Source organism: Magnolia sinica, chromosome 3 (genome assembly GCF_029962835.1).
Source record: "Magnolia sinica isolate HGM2019 chromosome 3, MsV1, whole genome shotgun sequence".
NCBI lineage: Eukaryota > Viridiplantae > Streptophyta > Magnoliopsida > Magnoliales > Magnoliaceae > Magnolia > Magnolia sinica.
In genome coordinates, this window is record NC_080575.1 from 101,581,987 (window position 1) to 101,594,452 (window position 12,466).

At 37.0% G+C, this 12,466-nt stretch overlaps 1 protein-coding gene across 5 annotated transcripts in view; it reads left to right on the forward strand.

Annotated features, from left to right (window-relative positions):
- The window catches only part of LOC131240448 (beta-glucosidase 18-like), a 223,608-nt gene that overhangs the window by 59,000 nt on the left and 152,142 nt on the right, over positions 1-12,466 (forward strand). The window contains exons 1-12 of one of the 5 annotated variants that reach the window (XM_058238681.1): positions 468-651; positions 1,747-1,813; positions 1,926-1,984; positions 3,224-3,299; positions 3,648-3,722; positions 4,191-4,278; positions 5,101-5,353; positions 5,836-5,951; positions 7,072-7,321; positions 7,521-7,623; positions 8,365-8,473; positions 9,226-9,688. In XM_058238681.1, coding sequence (XP_058094664.1) covers positions 508-651; positions 1,747-1,813; positions 1,926-1,984; positions 3,224-3,299; positions 3,648-3,722; positions 4,191-4,278; positions 5,101-5,353; positions 5,836-5,951; positions 7,072-7,321; positions 7,521-7,623; positions 8,365-8,473; positions 9,226-9,433 — 1,548 coding nt within the window. In that variant the 5' untranslated portion in view covers positions 468-507 and the 3' untranslated portion in view covers positions 9,434-9,688. Of the gene's footprint in view, positions 1-467; positions 652-1,746; positions 1,814-1,925; positions 1,985-3,223; positions 3,300-3,647; positions 3,723-4,190; positions 4,279-5,100; positions 5,354-5,835; positions 5,952-7,071; positions 7,322-7,520; positions 7,624-8,364; positions 8,474-9,225; positions 9,689-12,466 lie in introns of those variants that run through there. The other 4 variants (XM_058238684.1, XM_058238686.1, XM_058238683.1 and 1 more) reach the window with 4 other exon arrangements.

A 12,466-nucleotide genomic window follows, 5' to 3' on the forward strand; every position in this document is an offset into this window, starting at 1 on the left:
GGGTTGCCTAATCAAAGATTAAAAATGACAAATTCGTAAAACATAAGACATGCCCACATAAAGTCAAGTCGAGCCAAATATAGCTAAAAATGACTTCGGCTTAACCTAGCCTAAAAATTGATCAGACCATGCATGCCATACCTAAGACCAAACCATGGCCAAGATAACAGGTCAAATCCCTGTACAAAGCCACATCTGGCTCTTTATGCCAGGAACTCCATACGTCACTTTTGCGTGGCTTTTGAGAGCACATTTTCAATCTCTTACAACCTCTATTGGATAAAAAAGAAAAAGCTGATGTGGCATTTTTCGTCAGATTCACCAACTTCATGTTATCCAAACACACGACTTTGACATATTTTAATTGTGTGTGAGATTCACATATCTTTATGCAAATGAAAATTGGAAATTTCAATGCTCTTTCTCTATATAAACCCCACCTTACCTACTGATCTCTCATTACCTAACCCCAACAGGAACACTAATATAAAAGTTCTTAAGGGTATTATGGCAACAAGAGTATTGAAGCTGAGGATGGCCTTTGCATTTGTAGCAGTGTTTCTTCATCTCTTTCCATTGATCAATTGCCTTCTTCATCAGAGCCAATTTCCTCAAGATTTCCTCTTTGGAACTTCAACTTCATCTTATCAGGTAAAAAGCATGTAATCACTGATTTTAGCTTTTACGCTACAATGTCAACATTTCATGGATTCTTTCTCGTTGGTTCGGATGGTGGGATATGACCCTTTTTATAAGAACTGTCCATGCTAGTTTTTGGTAATTGGGTGCAGCAATTGGGCCCCATTAATCTTAAAATTAGTGAAGGTCTCAAAGTTGTCAATCTATACTCTTGGGAATTGAGCAGTAGGTGGGCTCATCAATCTTAGAATTGCTTAATTCCAAGACCCAAATCTGTTAATCTCAGCTTTTGGGAATTGGGGGCAGAAGGTGGGCCCATCAAGGTTGGAATTTGGTCACTACTTGAAAGCTCCGAGGTTTGCCTATTTTTAAGAGTAGCCCTTGAATTTATGGAGAATTTTTTTTTCTTAAAAACAAAAAATATGATTAATAGTATTTAGTGAAGTATTGATTATAATGTATTTGGTGTGTTTATATAAGCAAAAGAACTCATAAATTTCAAATTTAACTCCAAAATAAGAAATAGTAAGAAGTACTAAAAACATTAAAAAGACATCTTATCCTATGAAAGCTGTGGCTGTTGGAAGATACGTCTATTTAGGCTATTTTTATTTTTTATTTTTTTCCAATCGAAAACCCAGCCAGTCCTATTTATGCAATCCGAGCCCACCATTGGCTTGTTCTTTAACATTCCTACGTCAAGACAGACGCATGGGTGGTCAGTTTTCTGTGAGAATGACTAGTCTCTTTGCAAATATCCAGTACAAAGTTTATGAATTCAGGTGAATACACGTGTATACCATAAGAAGGTATACACGGGTCACATACACTTTGTGAAAATGACGGGTTGACCCAGCCCAGCTAAATATATGTGCCTAGGCTCATCCCAGCAGGCTCAACCTGACATGATGCAACCCGGTCCCATTTAGTTAACCATATTGGGTTACACTACACAAGTCCAAATCAAGATGATGCCAGATCATGGGTCCTTAGACTTCACAAGTCCAACCCAACCTGGTCCACCCAGAACAGAGTATCTTTGGTTCGGAAAAACAGGAAAAGACAGTATTATGACTGATTTATATTGTTTTATGTTTTGTTTTGTAGATTGAAGGGGCCTACTTAGAAGGCAACAAAGGTCTGAGCAATTGGGATGTTTTCTCTCACATACCAGGTTGGTTTTTTTTTTTTGGCCTTTCCTTTCTCTCTTAATTCAGTTTTTTTAGGTATAGTAAAATACAATTTTAAAAATAAAATTTCATTGAATTTTCATGTTCTATATTCAGGAAAAGTTGCGGATGGAAGCAATGGAAATGTTGCTGATGACCATTACCATCGTTACATGGTATATATTTTTATTATCCTTTTTTTTTAATCAAGAAAAATTTAATGGGCTTGGCAGATTTCTTAGATATTGGAAGATCTAACCAGAAGGATAGGTAACTAATGTTATATGCAATTTGCACTCCTTGATTTTATTTGTTCATGATATGGACATTGCCCAGAAAAAAAAGTCATCCCTTACTATTCATGAGAAAAAAAGTCATCCCTTACTATTCATGAGATGTCAGAGACTTTGAATTTTAGTCCAAGCCCCTTATTCCTGTACAACAAACAACCTTGCTTTGACTTCACACGCGCCCGGTGGATTCATATCCATGTGAATATACATGCATGGATGTCATACATGTATATTTATACATGAGTAAGAAGATTTTTCATACGTGTAATAATATTCCACTGCTGCAAGTCCGTGGAATCAAAGTCATGCATGAGAAAAAGATTTACCTTGGCCCGTAAAACGTTAGGCAAAGCTTCGTTTACTTTAGTCTAGTTTTGCTGGAGAGGATGTAGACGTGCTGTCTTTCATTTCTCTCTCAGGAAAGATGTTTTTCTGCATAATTCCAGTCGAGGGAGTGGAGTCCGCCCATGGTGTGGGTGGGTGGAAGAGTGTTTTAAAATCAATAAAATAAAAGAAATAGATGCCCCGGGTGTATTCATCTCTTTAAGGAAAAAGATGTATGATACTCTACGGTGCATCACTGGGTTATGCACACTTAATTGTGGTGGGCCCACCTGATACATTTCTAAACGATCCAAATGGACTATTCCATAGCCCATGTGACCAATCTCATGTCTAGCCCATTAATTTCTTACAGTCCTTGGTTTTATCATCTAGATCATTGTCGCGATATGTCCCCACTAGGGATATAGTATGCCTGAAAAATCTCTCATATTGGAAGATCCTGAGCATGGATCAGTGGATCTAAGTGGCTGAGAGAAACTATGGAGACAGTCTACATCAATCAGAATGTGAAAAGCTAAATATTGAAGGGTCAGGATCTTAAAATCTAGGAGATTTCAGGCTCCATCCATGGTGGGGCCGCTAGGGTTAAACCCAGAAGCCAACTACTCACCCCACAAATATTACAATGGTCAGATGGGCTCGAGTTGGCCTTTTATGTCATATTGCTATTAGCCACAAGGACCAAAAAAAGAAAAAAAGGAAAAAGAAAAAGAGAAAAGAAAAAGAAAATAAAAGACAAAAAGACTGACACAGAGATAACTTGTTGGGCATGAACAGGAAGACATTGAATTGATGCATTCCCTTGGAGTGAATTCCTACAGATTTTCCATATCTTGGTCTAGAATCCTTCCAGGTGAGTTTTACTTACATCTCTCCAATTTTACTGTTAGGACATCCAACCCCTCCAGCAGGTTGACCCCACTATGAAGATCACATGGTGCTAAAATCAGGCAAATCTACTGATCAGGCACGCCACACTGTAGTTTAGACCAAATGAGAGGTTGTCCATTCTATTCTTTGGTATGTCCGATCTGATGAGTGGATTGACCTATTTTTGAGCTATTTGTTCTTCATTGTGGGTTTAACCTTTGGGACAGGTTGGATGTTCTATCCACTTAGCATATTGACGTTTAGGTGTGTCTACACCTCATATTTTAGCAGAGACTTAATCTTCATTTTAATATATGTTAATGAACAACAGAAGGAAGATTTGGTGAGATTAATAGGGCAGGGATTGAATTTTACAACAACCTCATTGATGCTCTCCTTCTCAAAGGTAACAACATTCTCTTGTTTTTTACCTCACAATATCCACCATCTATCCACCACACATACATATTTGCTTATCCTACCTGCTTTTACAGTCAGCCTAGCATATGTGTGCAATATCTGATCTGTCAATCAGGTGGGCCATTCAGTACAGGTGCCCTGGCCTAGATTTCAGTCCAGTCAACTCATCAGAAGGACTAGAGTGCATAAAGAAATGGGCAGCTAAAACAATGTTTTTTCTGCACCCATCCAGCACTTTGGCCCACCTGATGAGTGGAACTGGTCAGAATTCTGGGCCAAGGTATGTACAATTTGGGCTCTGCATGGGTGGTATACATGTTTGTCGCATGTGCCGTATGATAGGGATTAGCAAAAACTCCATTTCTATCTTATATCAACACACCCATGTACGCATGCATATACATGTGTGTATAATGATTTTAATTAATTATTTTCATCTTTGATATTTTAATAGGGATCCAACCATTCGTTACACTAAACCATTTCGATATTCCTCAAGAACTCGAAGACCGATATGGTGCATGGTTAAGTTCTCAAATTCAGTAAGTTTTCTTCCTTCTGCTGCTCCACGCCATGTGGTTGCATGGTTATGGGACAGGTTCAGCTTGGGTCGGGTCAGTGTCAGTTCAAGCATGACCCATTTCCTAAACTGGCCAAGGACTTGGCCCAAAACACGTCCCATAGCCCATTACCATGTGGTCCAAGCTGACCCATTAAAATTTCATCAAGCCTGACCTATCCCATCAATAGTAATGGATCTGGCTCAAATGACTTTACCCAATCCAGCACGACTCAACTCACGGTCAAGAAGAGAATATAGGCTAAAAGCCTGACTCAAACATACACACAATATAAACATCATGTGTAGATACTTATCTTCTATTAGTTTGTTCCGGGTTTTGAGCCACCATCCAAACCTATTGAAAGCGTATATGGGCCAAGTTGGGTCAGGTCATCCATCCATGGGACAAGTCTATCGACTCAGACTCATTTAGACTTGATCTGGTTCGATCCCATGAGTTTAACCCCACTAGGGCATGCAAGTCAAGCTGATGCAACCTAACTTGGGGATTCTTAATTCGATTTAGGACCGAATGAGTGGGTCCAAGCCACCGAGTCTTTAAACCATGACATTTACTTAATTGGTCTATGTTCTCTAGCCCTATGCCGATCAGCTACCCATTTAGCTTCACCCAAACCTGCTTCAAAACCGGATCAAGCTTGTTAACCCACAAACTGACCCGACCTACGGTGTTATAACTTTAAGGCACACCATGTCAACCGAATGGTGCAGTCTGGTTTGCATTGTGGTTTACTATTACATGGTGGTCTCTTGATTCTGTTTTCAATAACTATTTTTGCAGAGAAGATTTTGGATATTTCGCGGAAGTATGTTTCAAGTCTTTTGGAGATAGAGTAAAATACTGGACAACCTTCAATGAGCCAAACCTCATGGTGAAACTCAGTTACCTCACTGGTTTATACCCTCCCGCCCATTGTTCCAAACCATATGGCAATTGCACAACGGGCGACTCCGCAATCGAGCCATACATTGCAGCCCATAATATCATTTTGTCCCATGCCACTGCGACCGATATTTATAGAAAAAAATATCAGGTAACGGATTCTCGCTTTTGTTTTGTTTTTATTTTTTAACTACACTAGTTGCATGAACCTTCCCATGCATGTAGTTGCATATGGACACATGAGTATTCATACACCGATCCAAACCATAAATTCATTTCAAACCACTTTTCTCAGTCCAGAGCTAATGAACCAGGCCCATCTGATGATTCTAGCCATTCATGTGTTAAGCCTTTTCACACAACCGTAAAGTGTTGGTAAGATCCAACAGACATTTTCCATCAATAACATAGGCATCCAACGGGTCCAAAATCCAAATGGGTGCATGGGAAGTTTTCCATGCACTGGGTTCCCTGGAGCATTTTCCACTGGTTACCCACATAACAAGGAGAGTTGTAATTTTTTTGTCTAAAAATACTTAAGCATTCATGTATAAAAAGGAATTATAATGATTTAAAAAGTAAATATATACCTTACATTGTTTTATAATTATCTTGCATTTTTGTGGATTTCAGGCTAAACAAGGAGGTTCCATTGGGATCGTCGTGAGCGCCATTTGGTATGAACCGCTTAGAGATATTCCGGCAGATCGTTCGGCAGCTCAGCGGGCCCTCGCTTTCCACGTTGCCTGGTAAACAAAATCTACAACTTCAGAGTAAAAATTGTGAATTTTGAAGTCATGATAGAGAGAGAATTTTAAGTCCAACAGTTGGAATATAAATTACAGTCCACTCAGCAGATAACTTCCAATGCGTGGTGTGTGTGTGCAAAATCCAACCTGTAAAATAGGTTGTCTCTATCATGAGGATTGCCTTCAGCAAAAATCAGCCACATTCACTTTTCAGGTGGACCACTCTTGTAATTTTCCATCTATCAATGGGTAGAAACTGTTTCCTATGTTGTGATCCGCTCAATGAGATGATGGAGCTGATTTTTGAACTAGGCTAGGGGTTGGATGTCATGACATGCTCTTAACTGGTTGGAAGTAATCAGCTGGGCGGAATTGTTAAATGGTCATTCATTCGTATAATTAGGAGTAAGCTATGGTGTAAAAATCACACCGGTTAGATCAGGGAATTATAAGCTTAAGATCAATAGCATGAAAATGGACAACCAAGGTTGTCCCAAAAAATAAAATAAGTAAAATAATCATCTTGAAATGACTAGTAAATAGATATTGTATTTCTTATAATTCTAAAATAATACTTTGATTTGATGATTCTATCCATGCAATTCATAGCTTGTAATAGAGGGCAGTTGTGACAAATTGGCCTCATTTAAACTGTTAGGATCATCTGATCGCCTAGTTTTTGTGTGCACGCATGATACTTTTGGAGAGGTAGTGGATTCCAATCTCCCACACACATTTCAAATTGGGATTTAAAGCTGATAACACATCAGGATTGCCGACCACTTGCAGCAGATGACCCGGTGCATTGTTGTTTGTGTGAATTGCTGATAATTCTCATTTTAGGTGTGTTTAGTTGTAAAAAATAAAAAAAAAGGTGTGTTTAGTTGTAGTGAATCTCATGAAATATCATGAAAATTTGCACCAAATTAGATTGATTAATCATGAAATATCGTGAAATATTATGATATTTGGTGCAACCAAACGCACAATATTCATGAACTTAGTAATATTTTCTTTTTTGTGCTTGTAATTTGTTTTGATATTATGACATTTTATTAGAAGTTATACTCTTGCGAACATTTCTATTAATTGGAAAACCATTATTGCACCCAAATTGCAGGTTTTTAGATCCTATAATTTACGGAGATTATCCACCTGAAATGCGTCAGATATTGGGGTTAAGATTGCCAACATTTTCACCAAATGACCGAAGAAAACTACAAAATAAATTGGATTTTATTGGAATTAATCATTATTCAAGTCTCTATGCGCAAGACTGCATGTTTTTTTCGTGCAACTCGGGTACACCTGAAGAAGACACAAACACATTGCTCACTGGAGAAAAAGACGGTCGACTGATTGGAATGACGGTGAGAAAAATACAATATATAAATAGAATGTTAGAGAGAAAGAGAGTATTCACTTCATTCAAGTGACAAATTTGCCCATGAGATAATAAGGACCGGTGTAAGTTACAAGGGCAAAAAGTAGTCATTTTGGTGAAGGTGAACGTTAGGCTCATCAGTACCGTTGATTTGAGTATCTAAATCTCCTGATTATTTTATGCAGACTGGGATGCCAACTTTATACGTGGTACCATGGGGTATGGAAAAGATTGTAACGTACATCAAGGAAAGATACAACAATACACCCATGTATATCACAGAAAATGGTAAGCGAGTCTTTTCTTTCTTTTCTTTATTATTTATTTTTAAAGACATGATTCTGGGCCTTAGTTTACTACATTTTAAAAAATGTTTAGTGACTCATATCCTCACACGTGGCATAGATTCTGCAATCCAGACAACTCAAATTGTGGGGTAGATTTGGATGGAGGCTACATAAAAGAAAAAATCACACTGATTGAGCAATCCTAACCATTCAATTAGTGGCCCTCAAATAAATGGTTAGAGAATTGAACAGTCACTGAGCCAAACTTTGGCCATCAGATAACTTAGAGCTGACCCTAGGCCTATTGCCACCCCAAGGTGACATGTCATATGAGCCTAGCCATTTTTCCCTGTAATAATAATGTTAAATCATCATAACCTCTCCAACTTCTACAACCATGGCTAAAAGGACCTTTAGCTATTTTTGGTTATGTTATTGTGCTCCTTCTCTTTGCCTAAATTTTTTAGGAGGAACTTCTTGTTTTTATCATAGAAAATGATTGGTATAGGGGAGTTTTATAAATTGTTTCATGATTTATTATTATTATTATTATTATTATTATTATTATTATTATTATTATTATTATTTTAAATACAGAAAATGATGAGTATATGGGTGTCTATGTGATTATTTCATCAACTTTTTTCTTTTCTCGATAAGGAGCATTCTTGTAATTTATTTATATTAGACAATGATTAGTTGATGGTGTTTATATTTACCATGAATGGTATTATCATTGCAGGGTACCCACAAGATAGTAAAAATGGTGTTTCCAAGAAAGAACTGCTCAATGACGTGGAGAGAGTAGAATACTTGCGTAGCTATGTGACTTCCCTATCCGGATCTATGAGGTATTCTATTAAAAATAGATAGAAACAATAACATTTTCTTTTTGCGTACAAACCTTCTATTTATCAATAATAAACCACCACATTCCTCTCGCCATGTGCATCTAGTCAAGTGTGTAGGTGCTTACATACATTTACATGGTACATGTATGTATGTATGTATGGGTATATGCATGTCTAGATTCATCATGCAATGGATGGCCTACTTGAAGAATTTGGCCTCAAAGACACACTGCAATGCCGCTTCATAAGACAGTTTACATCTTCCAATGGTATAATAGTGCTCTTGCATACTGTCTCTAAGATTCGGTCAGCCTAGACCCTTACAGAGACTGTTTGGTCCGAGTACCAAATTAATGTCTATCATAGGCTTGCAATATAAATAAGTTAGACTATTATCTTTTAACCTTACTCAAGAAACATGAATGACTCAAAGAAGAAATAATGAAAAAAAAATAAAAAATCGGAGCATTCTAAATGGGATAAAGTTTGGGTATATATAGGCTTTAAGTGATTTTTATATATAGGCTTTAAGTGATTTTTGGTTTAAAGTCGCATAGATTAATAATTATGATACATAAATGGAATTAATGTATGGATCCTTCCATACATCTTTTGATGGATAAATGTATGTATCGTTATGATATACATATAGTTTTATAGAGAATATGTGTATGTACAATTAATTAGAACACAAAATATATTTGTAGACTAAATTCTAAACACATGCAACAATGCTATTATCATGCTTTCAGGAAAGGAGCTGATGTGAGAGGCTACTTCACATGGTCTCTAATTGACAATTTTGAATGGGCATTCGGGTATACACTACGGTTCGGGCTTTATCATGTGGACTTCAATACATTGGAGAGAACTCCTAAACTATCCGCCCGATGGTACAAACAATTCCTTAGCAGCCCAAAGATGCTAAAACAGATTGGTGGTGGTGATTCGAGATCATGATGTATATAGTCCTAGCCTTTGTGCAAATGCCTGTGATGTATATATGATATTTTATTTATGTTGTGTAAAATAATTTTCGGGATTGTTTTGATTAATTAGTACATGATTGTCCACTCTTTTATATTTTATTCAGTGAATAAGTCTATGCTCCATTCCACATTCAATTTATCCCCATGTAGGCGTGTCTTAAAACATGCTCCAAAGGATGCAATATAATTAATTTGATTATTTGATTATTTTCCAAGTTGTGATGTCCATCTCCAAATTTTAATGAATGTTGAGGAATCATTTGATTATTTGCTAAGTTGTGCTACTCATTTCCCATTTTTAATGAGTGCTGAGGAATGCTAAATATAAGTAGCACACATGTATGTGATCCAAGCCACTCATCACGTGGGTTATCTTGAAATTCAGACCAAGATGAACATCAATTTGCCCACATCTACATAATGTATGTTGAGTGTGGGCATTGGACAATTTCTCATAACCATCTCATTTCTTTGGTACACCTATGACCCACCTGATGAGCACCATGGGTATACAAATGGGTTGCATTACCACATGTGAGAGGCAATTGCTGAAAATTGCAGTTCATTGGCCACATCATGGGCTCCACTATAATGAGGTGCTAGGTGAGAATAATCAACAAAAATTTGAAAACAATTGCAATAAATGATTTGGTAGCAAGGTTAATGCATTGGATCTACAAACATTCCATCCACAATGTATCATATGTAATGCCCTAAAACCTAGCAGCCGAGTACGATGACTTGAATCCCCAATCCTAGGGTGTTAACACTAAAATGATTAAGTGCATTGTCACTGACGTTGGTGACACTCCAATTTTTTAGACTTGAGTGCGATGCTCTAGCTGCACAAACTCGAGTGTCACCTAGGAATGCTGCATGTGCGGAAAATCTCCTACGTGTGTACTCAGTCATATTAACATTCATCCTATACACAAAACAAATCAGAATAACACATTTCAAATTCAACGGATATCAAAGAGAGAACATGATAAATAAAGCATAAAATAAAGGGCTAAATATCACAAATACATAAATCCAAATGATGCCCATCAGAACCACACAAATCATAAACAAACCAAAGTATGAAATGCCAATATTAAGGAAATGCCAAGAAAAAAAAAAAAGGCTCGAGCTCCCAAAGCTCAACTAGCTATGACTTCCCTACTTGATCTACCATCCCTCCATCGAGCTCTATCCTAACAATCCCAAGTACCATACTCCGCTTACTTGCATTCACTGTTTGGTTTTTGAATTTGAGATGCAAATGAGCAACTCAATGAGAAATTCGTCCAAGATTATACAGTGACATATTAATTAGATTTAGTTTCATCAAAAGCATATCAAAACAACCATAATCTACAATGGTTATTAATTAAATGCATGGGTGCATTCACATGTTCTTCAATATTGGGATGCACATCCAGTCGGACCAAGAATGGACCTTTCAAATAGTCAGCATATTAAATGCAAGAGAATAAGTCCTTCAAATAGTCAACTAATTCTCAAAATGTGAGAGACTAGGTCTTTCAAACAGTTGACCTAGCTCACAAAGGATCATTTGAACACTACATTGATCTTTCAAACATTTAACTAGACACCCGATAACGCCCGCATGCAATGGATGCATGATTAATCCAACCTTTATTAATCAGATTCACAAATAGCCCGTTTGTACATAGCATTTTCAACTAATAGCTAGCCTTAACGCAACAAGCAGGCTTTACCATCTTGGCATATGAGTCCAATAATGAGTTCCTTCCAACAAAAGCCAACTAGGGAAGCCAACAAGTCATAAATGGGATTTCACCCAACATAAGCTAACAAGGCACAATGATACGCTCAGATGGTAAGTCTGCAACCAAATCCCATTTAATCAAAATATGAGATGACCAATAGTTTAAGGTACAATCTCATATATGTGTGACAATTATATGAATCACAAACGAGGTAGCCCGGTTGTATGAGTCAATCAACAATCGCCCATAATCTCTACGGATATCACAAGTAGGGTCCGATTGTTGAGATTCATGATTCCAAATATCATAGCATGCAATATGGGGACTTATATTGAAGCATACCATAATTACATGTCCAGGAAAACCCTACCAGGCAAGAGGCAGATTCAAGCAAATTCAAGCATGTTAGAGATTGCATGTGTGATCCAAGCTAAGCATTAGGCTAAACATGTTATGTGATCATATACATGATTCTAAATATATTATGGATTTTAACAAGGAGTTAGTTATGAATTCTAGCAATTCATCTTAAATTTAATGTATGCGAGATAGATTATAAGGGTTATAGCATGATTATCGAATGTTGAGACTATTAAAAGATTAAAAAAATGTTGCCCAAAAGCTTGAAACATAGGATCTCACCTTAGAGTAAAAAATCTCTCAATTCCAATGCAGCTCATGTGTAGAAAATTTTGGAGAAATGCTTCAAATCCTAATTCATTAATAATTTCATCATTAATAACTTGGATTCTAACCTAATTAAGCTTTCAACAAGGAAAAAAGGATTTTACCTAACCTGGTTAGTGGGGCTCGAGATCGATGCCCAACCGATGCCCACATGAAGCGAAACTCGATCACAACTAGTGAACGAGAGCAGGCCACCACAATTGTTTGTGATGGCTACCAACTTTAGCATGAATAAACCTTAACATTAAAAACCCTAAAATCAGATAAAAATGAAGGATTTTCCAACCCTAATCATTACAACATTACTAGAAATAGGGAAAAGACGCACATGTGCCATGGGAGAACTCCTTACCTCGCTAATCGATGGATTCTATTGCTGGGGAAGACACTAAATGGCGTGAACAAATTAAAATTGGATTTACTTGACTTGAAAGCCTAAGTGTTAATTATTTTTAATTGACATATTTTTTTTCAAGTGATCTCATTGACCTCCTCTCTAAGACTTAACCATAATTATAAGTTCCTTCAATCTTCCATACATAACGTGTGGTGTCATGTTAGACTATTTATACAATTTCATA